Here is an 18,337-nt window from a genome sequence, read left to right as displayed (position 1 = left end):
GCGGGCCATCCGGGAGCTGAGCAGTCACTGCGAGGTATCCGGAGGATTTTTTATTGGCCGGGCATGGCCGCTGACACGCGGAGACACGTGAGGGCGTGTCAGCGCTGTCAGCAGCGGAAGTCTCGCCGTCCGGACGGGTTCGAACAGCAGGTACCACGGTGTCCAGAGCAGCCGTTCCACACCGTGGCTCTGGATATTATGGGACCTTATCCCCGCACGGCCCGCGGACGGAGGTTTGTGGTCGTGGTGACAGACGTGTTCACCAGGTGGGCGGAGGCCTTCGCAGTTGCGAACGTCAAGGCTGGGACTGTTGTCGCCCTCCTGGACCGGGAGGTGTTTCCCAGGTATGGTTTTCCCCGGGTGCTGCTCACCGACAACGGAGTACAGTTCACGGGGAGACACTGGAGGGGCGCTTGCCTCCGCTGGGGACTGCGGCATCACACCACCCCTACCTACCACCCCCGCGCTAATCCCACAGAAAGGCGCAACCAGGATATTAAAACACAGTTGCGCCTCCGGCTTGATGCTGATCACACTAAATGGGACATCCATTTGCCGACCCTACTTTACTGCTTACGTCGCCGCACTAACGTCGTCACAGGACGTACACCCGCTGAGCTCCTCCAGGGGAGAAACCGGCCCCTGCCAGGGGAGCTGCCGGTGGCTGGCGAGCTGCAGGTGGCTGGCGAGCAGGAGACTGTACCCATCGAAGAGCAGCGGGCGGAAGCACGGTGCCGCCAATCCAGGTTCCTGGCGAACCATACACCACAAACACATAGGCCCCCACCCCAGCTACAACAAGGTCAGTGGGTCCACGTGAGGTGCCACCATCTATCCGCCAGCAGCCGCAAGTTCTGTGCAGGTCTGGCCCCCAAGTGGTCCAGTGCGAGGGAGATTGTCGCCCGGATGGGCACGTCGACGTACCTGGTAAGGCAGGAGAACCGCAAGTTAGTCAAGGTCCACAGGGATGATTTACGATTGGCGGAAACTCCGTCACACGCCCTCTGTCGCGCAAGGATGCCTGACTCTCCCACCCCACCACCCTCACTTCCTCCACCGATGTCGTCAACGCCAACCCGAGTAGGAGACCTTGCCGCCCATGGCGGTGAGACCGCCGGTGCGACAGACCTGTCGGCCGACGACTCAGTGTCAGATGTCAGCCGGGTTAAGAGTAGTCTGATAACCCCAGTGCCTCTGACCGACACGTGTAGCGAACACACACGAGGTGGGGAAGGCGATCTACAGGGAAATTGGGCCCCAGGGGCACCAATACCAACACATGGTGCGACCATGAGGGATCTGGAGAGGGTGATGGCCCTACTCCCAGACGAACTCCCGAGTGGTCCAGAGATTGTACAGCTAGATGAGAGGGAAGTCATCGAGGTTCCGAACGGCCAGCCAGAACCGACCATCACGGCCCCGGAGGAGCCCCCAGGGTGCTCCCCGAGCAGAGACAACCACGAAGGGGTGACCATCTCACTCCTCAGTGGAGAAGTGGAAGTGGACAGCGCACGTCCAGTAGTGATAGACATAGGCCCACGAGACTTGAGCCCGAAAGCAGGCATACCAGATGCTAACCCGACCCAGGGACCCCGACGGTCCGCACGGCACCGAGTCGCTCCAGCTCGCTTCCCAGACTTTGTCCAGGAAGGCCCACGGTCTACCAGGGGCAACACTAACACCCGTGTCAGGCAGCAACCCGCCCACACATTACCGGCCATGACACCGCAGTGTAGCGCCATGTGGTTACTCCCGTTTTTAGCATCACACAGGGAAAAGGACCAACACAAATCCCTCCAACCCCACTACACAGCCACTCTCACATCAGCCCAGGTGCTACGACTGTGTGTGTAGTCTGAGAGACGTTGGCGCACAGAACGGCCTCGCGGAAGGGGGGGCATTTTACGTCGACCCAAGTCTCACCCTAATTTCCGCAGTCCGTTATGTTGTGCCAACGCCTTCTCCTGCCCGTGGCAGAGGCGTGTAGTGTAGTGCGAACAAAGTGCAGTGTCAGTGCAAGGTGCAACGCGACGATCGGCCGCGAGCCGGAAGTGCAATAGCCGCCCGCGCGGCTATTCTGTGAGAGTTATGGAATCAGTGTATTTTCCCCTCCTGGGACCAATTAGTTACGTGAAACTATTAATTATATTATATTTAAAATACATTTTATAAACCATCCTTCCTGTAATGTTTGATAAGTCATTTTGTTTAATTCTTGTTCACCGCGCGACAAGGCCGCAGTTCGAGCCCAGACCGTCTGCCGCGCTCCGCACGGTTTTCGCGCGCGAAGTTCCGGCGGGGAGAGAGCAGTTCTTGCGACGAGGCTCTCGGGGTTGGACGCGCCGCGCAACACGAGACCATCATCCCTCAACCATTGAGGATCCGTCATTAACTTTCGGTCCATTCTAACTCGTTCGCATTGTCGTTGAAATCCGCCCCGAATTTCGGTGATATCAAGTCTGCCGTGTAACGAAGTAGTGAAAGAGTTCACCGCGTCCGCGTGATCGGTGCGAGGGAGCGAAACTGTAAATATTCAGTGTCTTAGTGTATCTCTATGTGTAATCCGTGTCGAACACTGATTGGTCAGTAATTGTACTGTGTGATTTGTGTTGTGTAGGCTAGTCTGTAAACACCTTTTAGTTCGTGCTCATGTAAACCGGGCGTCCCGCACCAGGAATACTATCGTCGTGTACCGGATAACCGATTGGTCAGGAAATGTACAGTGTGACTCGTGTTGTGTAGGCCAGATTGCAAACATCTGTGCGTTCGGAATCAACCAGAAAACGACCACTAATGTGTTAGAGCCGTGCCCATGCACTCGCAGACGGAAAGGGCTAGGAATGTGACAGCGCCATGTACTAAGGGGAAGGTGTAATTAAATCACAACAAAGTTAACTCATAAACTCTTCATTTCGTCGCCACTGTCTCCCGCCACATGGCTAGGAACCCGTTCAGAGCTAGTCGGACCTAAGAAACCATACAGGAGATAGTTCAGGTGACAACAGTGTTTGTCGATGATATTGTGACCGGAGCTGATACTGTAGGTGATGCACAGGAATTGAAAACTCAGCTAGTGGCGCTACTCGGAGCAGGTGGCTTCCAACTTCACAAATGGTGCTCCAATCATGGAAATGTAGTCGGCACCCATGACACTGTTCAGGCTGATATGAAATTTGACATTACGGAGTCGGAGAAGGTGTTAGGAATACATTGGACGCCATCAAAGGATGAGTTTTGCTACAAGGTAAAGGTACCCACTGTACCGAATGCCAAACGTGGTATTCTGTCTTTCATAGCTCGATTGTATGACCCATGTGGGTGGTTGGCCCCAGTGATTACAGCCAGTAAAATTCTGCTGCAAGTGTTGTGGACTAAGGGTCTTGGTTGGGATGACCAAGTTGACGAAGACATCTTGTCTGAATGGGAGAGCTTTACAGCAGCGTTACCATTGTTGTCTCGGGTACGAATACCCCGATTTATTCCATTGCAAGAATTGGACGTTCAGTTTCACGGGTTCTGTGACGTGAGATAGAAGGCCTTTGCTGCAGTCATGTATGTTAGGTGTGTGACAAGGAGCGGTGAAGTTACTGTGCGCCTGCTAATGGCAAAGTCAAGGGTCGCTCCCTTAAAGACATTGTCCATTCCAAAACTTGAGCTCTGTGCTGCACACTTGTTGAGTAAGCTATGCTTACATGTTTTGGCACTTTTCCAGCCCAAGGTCAAGACTCCAGCGTTGCATGCTTGGACAGACTCAACTGTTGTCCTAGCTTGGTTAAGAATGTCTCCACACAAGCTGCAGACATTTGTAGCCAATAGAGTGGCCGAAATTCAGAGTGCTGTGCCGCATAAGTGCCTGGAAGCATGTTCCCTCGGAATGCAACCCAGCTGATGCAGCATCTCGTGGATGCTTGCCAGTTCAACTGCTGGAGCAGTCTTGCTGGTTCGGCGGTCCTGGATGGCTGTTGCAAAAGGAAGAACATTGGCCATCACAGGCGATGAAACACCACGGGAGCATTCCCGAACTGAAACCATCTTCAGTTGTAATATTGGTTGCTCAGCATGAAAAGAAGTCAGAGGACCCTCTAGGTCTTATCCAGAATGCATCTTCATTGAGTAAACTTCAGGCTGTGACAGCATGGGTTCTGCGTGCGAAAGCAGGATTACAGAAACAACAGTACTTACAGGACACCATTTTAACCTTCAAGGAAAGGGAGGCTGCTTTAACTTACCTGATCAAAATGACCCAATTATATTTCTTTAAGGATGCCATCACTGCCATCAAGAAAGGGGAAACATGTAGCAAGAATATGCAGGCATTGGCACCCTTCATTGACTTACAGGGAGTCGTCAGGGTGGGCGGCAGGTTACAAAATGCCTCTATTCCTGAGGACTAAGCATCCTATTCTGTTACCGTCACAAAGCAAACTTTCAGAGTTAATTGTGATTCACTTTCATGTTGGCCACCTCCATGCGGGCTCACACTGACACGGCATCAATACTGGATAGTCTCTGGAAGAAGTCTAGTTCGCAAGCTGCTTCACAAGTGTATGAATTGTTTCAAGGTGAGAGCTACAGCATTGACACACTAATGGGCGCACTACCAGTCGCAAGACTTACTCAAGTCCGAGCGTTTCGTTCTGTAGGAGTCGATTTTGCAGGGCCATTTCTCACTACCCCAGTCAGAACACGAAGAAGAGTGACGTATAAGACCTACATGTGTTTGTTTGTCTGTATGGCCACTAAGGCGGTACATCTTGAAATGGTGACTGATCTTTCTGCAGACGCATTCTTAGCAGCCTTGAAACGGTTTGTATCACTCCGAGGAACTCCCACGGAAATCTACTCTGACAATGGTACTAACTTTGTGGGTGTCAATAACCACTTGAAGGAACTCTACAAGACTCTGTGGTTAGGCGAGCCTCGACAGCACATCTTGTGTGAAGCAGCTCAACGAGGTATCAAATGGCACTTCAACCCCCCCCGCAAGCCCTCACTTTGGGGGCCTTTGGGAGGCGGCTGTTAAAATAGCAAAACAACACATGAAGCGAGTAGTGGGGAACCTGCTGCTTACCCTAGAGGAATTTGTCACTCTGCTAGCACAAATATCAGCGGTGATGAACTCTCGGCCACTGTGTGCGCTGTCAACAGACCCTGAAGAGTATGATGTACTCACTCCAGGTCATTTTCTGGTTGGCGAGCCAATGACTGCTGTGCCAGACCACGATTTGATGAATATTTCCCTAAATAAGTTGGACAGATGGCAACTTGTTACCTGCTTGCAACAGACAATGTGGAAACGGTGGAGTGTGGAGTACCTCCTCACTCTTCAACAACGTGCTAAATAGACCACCCCAACACCTAACGTACAACTAGACAGCCTGGTTTTGGTCCAAGAACCCAATCTTCCTCCACTTAAATGGAAGACTGCCAGAGTCACAGCTCTCCATCCAGGCCAAGATAGGATAGTGCGTGTTGTCACACTGAAGACTCCTCATGGGACATTTGTGAGACCAGTGGCTAAAGTTTGCCCATTGCCCATGAACTAACCATACTAGTTCTTGGCTATTTCACATTCTTGTTAGGAATGCCGTAGAGTTATGTAGTTTTTTTGTCTAGATGTTTATCTGGTGATTATGAAAATACTTATTTTCGGTGGGCGGAATGTTGAAGGTTGCTGTATACCTTTTTTATTTGTGCGACTTGGTGCCTTCTTGCACCACCCGTTGGACCTTGGGACAGTGCTGCGATCTTCGGACTAAACGGACAGTTACGCATCATCATGGCGTCTGTCCAAATGTTGATGTATGTGCTCGAACAGACTGTATTTTATATTTATGGTGGTTTTATTACATGTATATATAATGATGAATTCATATCTTTCATTAATATAATGCAATTAATTACACATTATGTATTTAAGTTTAATCTCACATTGTGCTGGTATGCTAGATTGAATTTATATAGTTTAAAACTAGTGATGGGTCGAATCCCATTTTTCCCGAATCCGAATCTTGAATTCGAATCCCAAACAGTACCTCGAATCCACCTCTCGAATCCAAATCCAGATCTCAAGGGTTAATTATAAATAATTTGTAAGTTAAGAGAAAAAATTAAACATAATGCAGAATTATTCAACCCTTTAAATTTTTATTTAAAAAAACAAGGATTTTGACACGGTCTGGATCAAGACGATTCCGTTTTTGGTCACATAAGTTTCCTGAAGTGCTGAACAAACGTTCAGAGAACACTGTCGCAGGTGGTGAACACAAATATTTTTTGGACAGTTTATGTAGCCTGGGTGAACAAGCAGACTGAGTTTTCCAGTATTCAAGGATGTTTATTTCTGGATTAACTGTAGGATCACGTAAGAATCTGGTTACTTCATCAATTGTTGTAGAATCCGACTTGGTGATTTAAGGCATTTAGGCATTATCTATGAGTACAGTGATTCATGTATCCACAGAATAAGGAAAACGAAATTCAACATCCGACGGAACAATATTTTGTAGTTACCAACTTGACATATGTTTAAAGTCCCAAATGAAGATAAACATTTGCCTGAAATATTTTATGGAAACTGAAAGGCGCCATCTTGACTTCAATGGTTTTAGGCCATAAGAAATATTGTTGTGCGTCTTTTAAAATTAAGCCTCACTAAAGCATAGTGATTAATATGCCCAAAGTTAAAAGTAATGGGGTGTTTTCTCTAGTTTACCCATTAAAATTCTTTATATTAATATTAGTTATTTTTTGTGTTGCTCAAAATGATTGGCTAACAAATTCATTGGTTGGCCATCATGGAATTCTCAGATAATACATATTTTAACGTTTGTAGTCTACACAAACCAAACTTGGTCCTAAAAAAATTCATAAATAGAACGTGTATCAGAATATTTAAAATTGAATCACGATTAAAATAATAATTGTATAATGTATTAATTTTTGTCAATCATTATTTCATTTTGTTATTACTACATGTGCGACCGTAACTTGTGATGAGTCGGCATTATTGTTGTATTACTAAGTAAAAGATTTCTCGGTAAAGTTATTAAAAAAAAACAAGATTCATATTACTAGTCTATATCCTAAATGTGCATAATTTTATTTTTTAGCATATTCTGAGAATAAATCTGTGATTTATGCCTTATTTAATGCCAATGCAGCGACAATGCATCCTAGTCCATGAATATAAAGTAAGTTTCCCAAATCAGTACATGCTTCATAATTTTTTTATATAATAACGAATTAAAAGTACAATACAGTAGAACCTCGTTAATTCGTGATGCGCTAATTCAGGAATCGGATAATCCGGGACAATTTAAAAGAGCAGAAAAAAAAAGAGAAGTAAAAATTGTCAGCGCTTAAAATTAACGTCACGCGGGCTGGCGGCGGCAAACACTGCAAGCCATCGCGTGGGCCGCCAAACTCTGCAACGCTGTTTGTACCGACCCTTTGTGTCGCCCCCCCCCCCCCCCCTTCAGCAGTCACATTTGTCACTCTTTAAACTTGAGGGGGATGTCCTGACTTCTGCTTCCCGTCTCCCTTTTTTACCACCAGCCAACGCATGGCAGGCGCCTGGCGAGTGACGTGTCTGGCTGGCATTCGGCTGGACGAAGGGGGAGGGGAGGGGGCGGCAAGGTCAGCACGATCTTATCTTTCTCTCTTCGGCTGTTGAACTAATGGCTAGGCAGTGCTGTATTTTTTTAAGCCGAGACACTAATTCGAAGACGGCCGGCCGGCCCTTACCGTGAACGGATTATCCGGGTTTATTATCATTATTATTATTTTTTTTACAGGATTTCAATTATCCGGGCATCGGCGGGTCCCAATTAACACCAATAATGGGGAATTTACTATTTTTTTTCCATCTGCTGCCAAGGCGCAGTAAGCCTCGGGAGATGTTACGTCACATGACCTTGGCCTTAACCCAGCTGCACGCCGGTGTCTGAGAAGCTTGACAAGACCTTCCGGGCTTTTAATCGCAAGTCCGTGAAATTCGGTAATCCGTGATTATCTCGGTCCCGACCATCACGTATTAACGAGTTTTTACTGTTCCTCAATAGGATGTGTTCCAAGGAAAACGTAAACAGGCCAAGTAAATTGTAAGCATTTAAGTTACATTTACATCAATATTTTTTCCTCGAATCCCGAATCTTTTCCCTCGAATTTCGAATCTTTCGAATACTAGAGATTCAGTGGGATTCGAGGATTCGAAGATTCGACCGGCCCATCCCTATTTAAAACTAATTTATGTTATTTGTAATAATTGTTACTTAATGGGAAAATATTTTTCCCTGGAGTATCAAAAGTATCGAAATTATCGAACTGAAAAAACAATACAGAATCAATTATCGAAAGTGTGGTATCGTCCCACCTCTAATCAAAAGCTATAATTAATTAAAGATAAACTGAAACTTTAAAACGCAAGTCAAGCGAGTAATTTCAGCTTGACTCAGCTCAAAAGATAAGTTCATTGTACCAGACGGTAATTACCTTAAAACTCAATTCGTATTTGGCAAAGGTGAGTATAAAAGCAAGTCCCACTATTTTGCAAAAACTTAGTACTATTTACTTTCTCTCTATTTACTTTTTTTTTTTAAATACAAATCAAATATTTAAGTTACACATTCCTGAATACGTGAAACCCTCTTTTATATTTCAAACACTGGGAAACAAAACCATTTTGGAATGAAAAGCCTACAGATGCTGTCATATATTTGTAACCTTCTAAAAAAATATTTTTATATGTTTAGAATGTTCTTTTTTTTTTACTACAGCATTAATCAATAGAACTGATGTTTTACACAAACCAAATCTTTGATTACTTAGTTCCCCAAGATGCAGGGCAAGCTTTGTTTCTGTTTATAAAAAAAACTAGGTATAAATCTATTGTACACAAATTTTCATTGAATTATTTTTAAAAATATATGTGTGACATGATGTTTAAACATTCTGAAGAAAAGTCATATCTGGGCATGGGAAAGTAGGAAAAATTGTTGCTAACCATAAAATATAGGAGAAAAAAAAAGAACTGTCCAAATACTGATGTTTGAATAAGTGAATATTGAATCTAAATTCTTAACGAAGTTCAATCAAATGTTGAAAACATTGATTCAATTCACTTAGCTAAAGGACTAGGTAATATTAGTACCAAGTTAAACCTTGTCCCAGCTGTTTACAACTTTTGTTTGGGTAATTTTATAGTCAATGCAAATCATTTTTTTAAGGCAATAAAAAATTGTCTACTAGGTTATTTAAATACTAGGCCTGAGAAAATACAAGTTTTATAGTTTGAATTGAATATGAATATAAAATTATTTGCGAAAACGAACATTGACTTTGAATAGTAAAAATAAGAATTGTATCCCACAAAACATTTTTTTTACATCATGTACCAATGTCTGAAAAATTAAGACAAATAATACTAAAGTGAAAAGTTGGTTAAGTTAGGTCAGCTAAAATAATTATATGGAAAATGTTTTTTAAAATAATTAAATTATGAAATAATCATTTAAAAATATTCAGCTAACCTAATTTAACCTAAAAACTAACTTAACAACCCATCAACCAACACTTCACTTCAGTTCCTATTCACCTTATTTTCCAAATACCTCTACTCTACATACTAATGATCCAGAAAATTTTTGCAAACAGCAAAATACAGTGAAATCCATTGCAATCTATTTTACAAAAAACAATAATCTTTCTTTAAAATGCCCTATTTCCCACTTAGTGATTGAATGAGCTAATAATTACATATTTAAACACTAGTTATTCCCGAGATATTGTTAACGGGTCATTCCATGTCAAGTGGTCTAAACATTTTTTTGTGACCTTCTTCAATCTTGATGAAATTTGGGGTAAGTCAATACCAATACTTAGGAGGATCTTACACAAAATTTCAGTTTGATTGGCAGTATAGTCTGGGTTCTAGAGGCTCCTGCACAAAGATGGTCGTTGCAACACCAGCGTGCGCCTGAATAAAATGGCAAGTTTGAAATGCTATTGTGGCACAACTACAGCAGCTAGCATCCTGAAAATTGGTAACCTAGGAGAACTTTTTGTGCTCTACACAATGGTAAGAGTATCACTTATTCAAAAGGCTTACATTTATTGCTAGCACCTCCCAAAGTTGGCAAAAATATTCATTACCTTAAATTTAGAGCTGACTTTTGCTGTCCATAACTTTACAACAGTGTTGCCGGAATGCCTGTGCTTCTGCTAGCTAATCAAGACCATAGCTGCTGTCAGTTTGCCAAAAGAGCAGCTTCTAAGCTTATTAAATTTTGCAGATATTTGCCTCTAAACTAGGGATTTTTGTTCTACCCACTGAATTATACCCTTTTTTAAACTGACATAGCACAAAACTATCTTCTCTGATTGAGTTCTTTCTGGCATGGTTAGAAAGAGCAGCCTTTTTGCTTTAAGAATCATCTTGTTTCATCTTTGTGTCTCAATGTTTAAGACAAGAAAATTTACTTTAAAAATTGCCCTTTTTTAGCTACCTGACATAGAACGCTGTGAGAAAATCAGCATCAAAGATAATGAATTTCCAACCATTTAAATTTTTGTACTCCTTAAAATGGTGAGGTATTAATATACAAGCAAATTTTAATATAAAAGCATAAGGAAAATATTTTTTATTATTGATCATGTAATAATTGACTAGACGTGAAGGGAAATTGTTTATACTATAAACATTAAATCCTTGTGTTGGTCCATGGTGGCTGAGCCACTACCAGTTCATTCTCTAAAAGATATGCTTCTCTCAATGAAAGCATGAATTGATATCCCCATCACCTAGGGGTCACGCCCGATAAATAGGCAAGGCTAGCCACGGGTGAGTCTCTTTAGCGTGGGTTCCCAAGCCCACCAGGGGTTTCTTGCCATGGATCCCAAGCCAGTGGTGGGTTAATGGTTGCCAAGCCAGAGTGATGCACTGGTCAAGTAAAGAATAATGAAATGACCAATGGGAAAACGCAGACGTAATTATTGTTTTACAATTGATTGGAATTTATCTTCAATGCTTGACGGCATCATTTCTGTTATAAAGTGTACTGCCTTCCCATTGCTGTAGCATTAGGAGCTGGAATGTTGGCAATAATATGCTGTTCTGGTATCCAGCAGGTGTCTCTTCTAGGAGGCCAGTAAAATGATCTTGCAATTCCATAAGGATGCATGAAGTCTATAAGAACATCATGCTCTTCAAATGAAATTTCACAAATGTTGCCAATCCACTATTTGTTTTCATAAATACAGGCAAGATATTGGCCAGGCTGAAGACTTGCAATTGATAGGGTTGGTGGGTTGACTACAGCAGATGGGTTCAAATGGGCTAAAAATGATGAAGAGGAATAATTTGAAACTCTGCTAACATGAATTGTAGCTTCATTAATGGGTACAAAGTGATGGTTTTCCCTGGTTCGTGCTACTGTAAGGCCATCTTTAAACCTATGTTCTTGTTGTAAGGAAACTGCTTCAATTTCTTCTTTGGAAATAAAAAAGCACTTGATCCCTTTGATCTGCTGCACACTATAGCTAAAATGATCTTGTGGTGTCAAAATTTGGTTGACAGGATGGTGAACGCTGGCACGTGCTGCTGATCGCTTAATAGTTCCACCAATGCCATCACAAGGTGACTTCCCATGGCTTGTGCCAAAAAAGTTCCACTCGGCAGTACAATTAAAATCGTTTTCATGATGGCACAAATTCATAAAATTCTTGTAATTCTTGTATTGTGCAGCAGAGCCATCACTGAAGTAGTATATGTGCACTATTTCACCAACTTTGTTCTTTAGATACTCTATTAGCTTGCATAAAAAGACATGCCACAGCGATTGTGTCATGCTGCAGGTGATCACTGATAATAGAAAAACTGATGCTTTGCAATTGGTTGGCATTCTTGTAGTACACTACAAAGGGATGCAATGTAGCTTGGCTGTTTTCCCAATGAAAACCTTGAACTGCATCTTGTACAATAAAGGAATAATTTTCGGCAAAATCCATCAATCTAACTAATTCACCAGGTTTCAAATTTTCTTTTGTGGCTTTAAGGTGGTGACTTTGAAATTTAGCAATGTAGTGATGGGAAGAAAGTTTCAAAATTTTGCTGACTAAGGCTTCAATGAAATCTTCAATAGTGTCCTGTTTGGATTCCAATGTATCCCTATCAGTGTGCACCCACTGCATGTATAGAATTGTGTCTTCACGGTCGTTGTCTTCAAAATACTTTTGCAAATATTTTACCAATTCTTCAGTCTGTGGACATTCTTCACAATGATGAAGCATGCAATCTTTTGAATCCAAGCTGCAAACTGTCTTACTGATGAGGTACTTGTAGTCGTCTTTAATGAGAGTGGCTTGCAGCATTAGCTTCACATTTTGATGAATGGTACATACACAAACTGAGTGTGTCCCGGATGCACTAACAATAATGCACGATTTTTGCCTAAGCTCACAAAATTTAAAAAATCCTATTTCAGATCCATATCGGGTTCGGTATTCTGCATACAATTCCTTCAAGTTACAAAGGATCAGTCACTTTTGCACTTGAACTTTAGTATCTTCTGAGAGCCTTACTGAAACATAGTCCTTCTTTCCAGGGCACAATAGAGTAAATTCATCATCTTCGTAAAATGCAAGTACTCTTTGTTTTATTTCATCCAATAGCTTCTTTCCCTGTTTTTTTTCCAGACATTGCCAACAGACCACCTTCTTCTTTCAGCTTCCTTGCTTTCTTCACCATTCTTTCAGAAACATATTTAAGTGGTTGGCAATTCACTATCTTTGATGCTGATTTTGTCGCAGCGTTCTATGTCAGGTAGCTAAAAAAGGGAAACTTTTAAAGTAAATTTTCTTACCTTAAACATTGAGACACAAAGATGAAACAAGATGATTCTTAAAGCAAAAAGGCTGCTCTTTCTAACCATGCCAGAAAGAACTCAATCAGAGAAGATAGTTTTGTGCTATGTCAGTTTAAGAAAGGGTAAAATTCAGTGGGTAGAACAAAAATCCCTAGTTTAGAGGCAAATATCTGCAAAATTTAATAAGCTTAGAAGCTGCTCTTTTGGCAAACTGACAGCAGCTATGGTCTTGATTAGCTAGCAGAAGCACAGGCATTCCGGCAACACTGTTGTAAAGTTATGGACAGCAAAAGTCAGCTCTAAATTTAAGGTAATGAATATTTTTGCCAACTTTGGGAGGTGCTAGCAATAAATGTAAGCCTTTTGAATAAGTGATACTCTTACCATTGTGTAGAGCACAAAAAGTTCTCCTAGGTTACCAATTTTCAGGATGCTAGCTGCTGTAGTTGTGCCACAATAGCATTTCAAACTTGCCATTTTATTCAGGCGCACGCTGGTGTTGCAACGACCATCTTTGTGCAGGAGCCTCTAGAACCCAGACTATACTGCCAATCAAACTGAAATTTTGTGTAAGATACTCCTAAGTATTGGTATTGACTTACCCCAAATTTCATCAAGATTGAACATGGTCACAAAAAATTTTTTCTCAAATTTAGACCACTTGACATGGAATGACCCTAACAGCAGCCAGGTAAATTGTTTTTTAGTTCAGTAATATCACAAACACAATTTTTTTCTAATTTCATCTGGAATCTTAAATAATTATTTACTTTTTTTATATATTTTTTAGCTGAAACATCTGTTTCATCAAAGATATATACAGCAAGTAAGCTGCTACAGTATCTCATGGTGTTATATCGAAAGTGACTATTGATTTATACGCCGCTGAAACTATGACAATTATGTAATTCATTTAATGCCCATCTCAACAGCACGTCTAAATTTTATGGTGTTGTAATCCATGGTTGTTGACGTTTATTTTTTCCCACTTTTGGTGCGTGTGACGAAAAGAATAATAAAAATAATATTTTGTTTTCAAGTTTGAAATGACAAATATGTAATGTTTTGAATTGTTTAGGGATTTTTTCTGTTACTTTTTAGCGAGACTAGCAAAAAAAATTGGAATACTTGTTGCATTTTTAAAATGTCAGTTATTGTTTATGTTATTAATTATGAAGTCCCATTAAACATCAAAAAAGAGTACCGTATTTACTCGTGTATAGCGCGCCCTCGTGTATAGCGCGCACCACGATTTTTGCAACAAATTCCAAAGAAAAATTTTTTTTTTCCCGTAAATAAATTGTACTAACATTTTGTGGTACCTGATAAGTAATTACGTATGAAACAAATGATAATTTAAATTGATGTGTGGTGATGCGTCAGGAAAATACTTAAACTCTGCTGTGCAGACGGAAGATAATGAAGCGCTGTATCGTCACAACTGGTACGTGGGCGGGAGGAAGGGAGGCAGGCAGGAATGTGACACGGAGGACTAGATGACTCACCGGTAGCAGCTGCGACAAAGCGAAGGAAGTGGGAGGGGGACTGGTGTCAACATTCTCTCTCTCTCTCTCTCTTTTATTTTACTAGCTGTAGAGGGGGAGGTCTAAAAATAAACAAGAGACCTGCGAGCTTGCGCGCGCACATGTGTGTGTGTGTGTGTGTGAAAGAGAGGCCTTGTTGCTTGTGCGTATGTGTGGGGGCTGGCCAGAAACGTCACCCGTCAACCGGCAGTTAACGACTTCCACTCCTCCCCCGCCACATTTACTTACTTTTTTTTTCCGTGTATAGCGCGCATCCTTATTTTTTTCCTTTACTTGAGGGGAAAAAAGGGCGCGCTATACACGAGTATATACTTACACAAGTGACTTTATCTCAGCAGTGAAAATTGGTATATGTCAAACTCATGAGGTATGCTATGTCAAGTATTCGTAAGCAAACTGATATTTGTTATTTCTAAGTGTTAGTATTCGAGGTCGAATCAAATAGTTTATTATTTGTAATTATATTTGAAAATTTGAATATTCACAAAGGCCTATTAAATACCAAAAGATTTACAAATGTAAAATACCAAAATCTGTGTACTTCTGAATTACATTTCTTTCCCCACAAATACCTTGGCAGTAGATATTTAAGTAGGACATAATGAGTGTCATAAGACAATATTTGCGCGTGCTAAAAAATATAAAAAGTAAAAGTGAAAATATCCACCACTAAAAAGAAATTCAAGCAAGAACAGCAAACAATGTTAACTCACATTGACTGGCTGACGAACACTGCAACACATTATCCTCAATGGATGCTTCAAGGTCCGGGGTAGAGTGCTCCAAAAGGCTGGTGTTTCCTGGAGTATCTGGCACATTCGGAGACTGGCTTCCTACATTCTGAAAATAGAACGTAACAACTTCTTGAATTTGTAATAAATACTACTGCAAAACACCACTAATACAAACCTAGAGGAACTACTATAATTCTTTTCACTTGACATAAGACAAATTTTTAAATGGGTGCCAAGTGACACTCCTTTGGTATATAAAATTGATTTTTTCCCCCTCACAATGGTGTCATTGAAATTTTTAAAAATCAATATAAATGTTCATAACAGAGCTAATAAACCAGTCCACTATTAAATAATACATTAAAATATAATACAGTTACGGTACATAAAATATGATAAAGAATTTCTCTTGAACATATTTTATTAGCTGAGCTATTATATGGTGACTTAACATCAAAACATAAATTAAAAAAATGTATTTTACAAAAATAAAACCATAGAGTTAATCAAATGTCACTTTGTACTTACTAAAGTTACTTACCCTCACTAAAGCAAGCCTCAATACAGCATTTAGGCATGCTAGTTTGTATATAAATTAATGTCGAGAGTAGCTTGCCATATTTTCACTCCAAAGGAAGGCGACGGGTAGAAAATAAAATATCTGTTTACCAAAGTACGGCACAGTTTCTCCACCGAAGGACCACACAATCAAATACGATAGGTTTGAATCCACGTACTTGTCCACACACTTCACTGCACAAGTCCTGCATCTACAACCAGAATTGTGTCCACAGCAAACCCATTTTTTTTCTGTTAAGTTGCAACTAACAACCTGACTTACTTAAACCATGTTTTGTATGTGAGAAACCCTAAAAACGAAAACTGAATAGTCGCAATGGCGCCCGTTAACAGTATCCTTAAATGACGTTATCTTTGAAAGATTTGTGCAATGGGAGTGCATGACTTGATGTAAGTTTTTGGACACAAGCCATTGCTAAGAACTTTTTCTGTTGAAGAAAAACTAAAAAAATAAAAATAAAGAAATACAGTAGAGTCTCGCTAATCCGGACCCCGCTAGTCCGGACATCCGGTTAATCCGGACGGATCTAAAAAAAAAAAAAATGATGAAAAATAATGTTGTAACAAAGGATAATAAGAAAATACATTTCTAAGAGAGGGTCCTCTTGCCCTCAGTTGCCGGGAGTCTTACCGCTAGTTTTCCGCTCATCGTCTGTTTTCCAAGAAACGACTCGCTCTATACCTGCGAGTGGTTTTGTTTTGTTCCCTTCAGTCGATGGTTACTCGTGCTGGTGATAGGTGTTTGTGAAAGTTATTTTTATTCAGTGCGAGTGTTGTATTGTGTGCACTTATTAAGAGCAACGTAATGGCTACTAAACGTAAGAAGGTGACTGTAACAATGGAGCAAAAACAAGTCTTATTTTCGTATTGATGCGGGTGAATCATTAACTAGAATCGCGCAAAATTTAGGAATGGGAATACCAACTATTTCTGATTGGAAAAAAAAATTGAAAGAAATTGAAGATTTTTTTGTTAAAATGGTGAGTAACGACAGTCTGGGTAACAGAAGCACGTTAAAAAAGAAATTTAAACTTTAGACGAGGCTTTGTACATATGGTTTTGCCAACAAGGTGAAAAAGTCGTTCCGCTGTCGGGCGTAACATTACAAGCGTTCGCGCTCAAACTCAAAAAAATTAAATGTTAATTAATTGTAATTTTAATGTATTGTATTATTTATAAGTTACATACATGTGTACTTAGTTTTTAAGTACTTTATAATAAAACACAGTTGATTTTTAAGCATAAAGATTTTTCTTTAGCCTATAAAACTTATTTTTGATACATTTTAAAGTTGATTACGGTTAATCCGGACTTTTGGTGATCCGGACAGGGTCCGATCCGGACAAGTCCGGATTAGCGAGACTCTACTGTAAATAAATAAAAATACCCAAACAAGACAAAAATTTTGTGTTTTTTGTCTTTTTTGGGTATTTTTATTTATTTATTTATTTATTTTTAGTTTTTAGTTTTTCTTCAACAGAAAAAGTTCTTAGCAATGGCGTATGTCCAAAAACTTACATCAAGTCATCCTTAAATGACACCAGCAAATAAGTTTAATCACTTTCTAAACACCATTTTCAACCTCAAGTTTATACACATGTACAGTAGAACCCTGTTATAATGAATCTGAAGGGAGTAGTTTATATGTTCACTATAGAGGGGAAACTTTATATCTGGGAAAAATTTTATATTAGCAATACATACTCAAAAGCAAAATCTTAACTACACATAGGCCTAAGCCAAGAAAAGAACAAATGAAAATACTCAAAGCAACAGTTTTATGAGCAAATGCAGATATTATTTTTAATGCACTACAAATGTACAAACTTTCTATTAATGGTTCTTCGACATCGGAGTATTTTAGTTTTTTCAGGCGTTTAATACTCTGTGACATATTCGCTGCTTGAGAAAGAAGATTGTTCGGCTTGTTTAATATTGTACTTAATGTGGATGTTGCAATTCCAAGTTCCTTTGCTATTAACACGTGTGGGACAGTGGGGTTGAGTCTACCTTTTCAATAAAGTCCAGTTTATCTCGCACAGATAATGCCTTACGTTTTTTACCGCGTGTTTCACCCTATCTTATGTACGTATTTCTTATTGAAGCACATTTGCAGCTTAATAACACGAAATTCTTTTTACCGTCAAAAGTAAATAAACGAAAAATAACGAGTCTAGCGCATCAAAGATCACTACGTATCATTTAGTATTGCAGTTGCTAAAGCTGGAACAAAATTTTATCTCTTCTATGGAAAAATTTAGTCCACAGAGTTCTATCTAGTGGTAGTCTTACTAACCTTACTCGAACAAAATGTCCGAACCGTGAATGATAAAAATTAGACGTAAAAATTATGAATTTGTTGCTTTAATGTACATACGTATTTGTGTGGCGGTAATTTATGTTTAATTTTGATAACATGTTAAATGTACACGCATTCGCCCATTCTTTAACTATGAAGGGAAAACTATTTTTTTTTTTACCGAACTGATCACCATTTTTAGCTACACGTAGCCTACCGAGGCCACTCGAATACGACTTGTTTATAATATGAACAGTGGACAATCGAGTAGCGTATTGAGGAGAAAAACTTCAATGTGATCCAGAATAGACGTTTTGT

At 40.6% G+C, this 18,337-nt stretch overlaps 1 protein-coding gene across 2 annotated transcripts in view; it reads right to left on the bottom strand.

Moving 5' to 3' along the window:
* Window positions 1–18,337, bottom strand: part of LOC134542336 (uncharacterized) — a 178,061-nt gene that overhangs the window by 118,024 nt on the left and 41,700 nt on the right. For both annotated transcript variants that reach the window (XM_063386486.1, XM_063386487.1), the window contains one exon: window positions 15,121–15,247. In XM_063386486.1, the coding sequence (XP_063242556.1) occupies window positions 15,121–15,247 (127 nt within the window). The remainder of the gene's footprint in view (window positions 1–15,120; window positions 15,248–18,337) is intronic.

Source organism: Bacillus rossius, assembly GCF_032445375.1.
Source record: "Bacillus rossius redtenbacheri isolate Brsri chromosome 4 unlocalized genomic scaffold, Brsri_v3 Brsri_v3_scf4_2, whole genome shotgun sequence".
NCBI lineage: Eukaryota > Metazoa > Arthropoda > Insecta > Phasmatodea > Bacillidae > Bacillus > Bacillus rossius.
The sequence above is the reverse complement of the archived record's forward strand: the minus strand, read 5'-3'. Positions and strand labels throughout refer to the sequence as shown.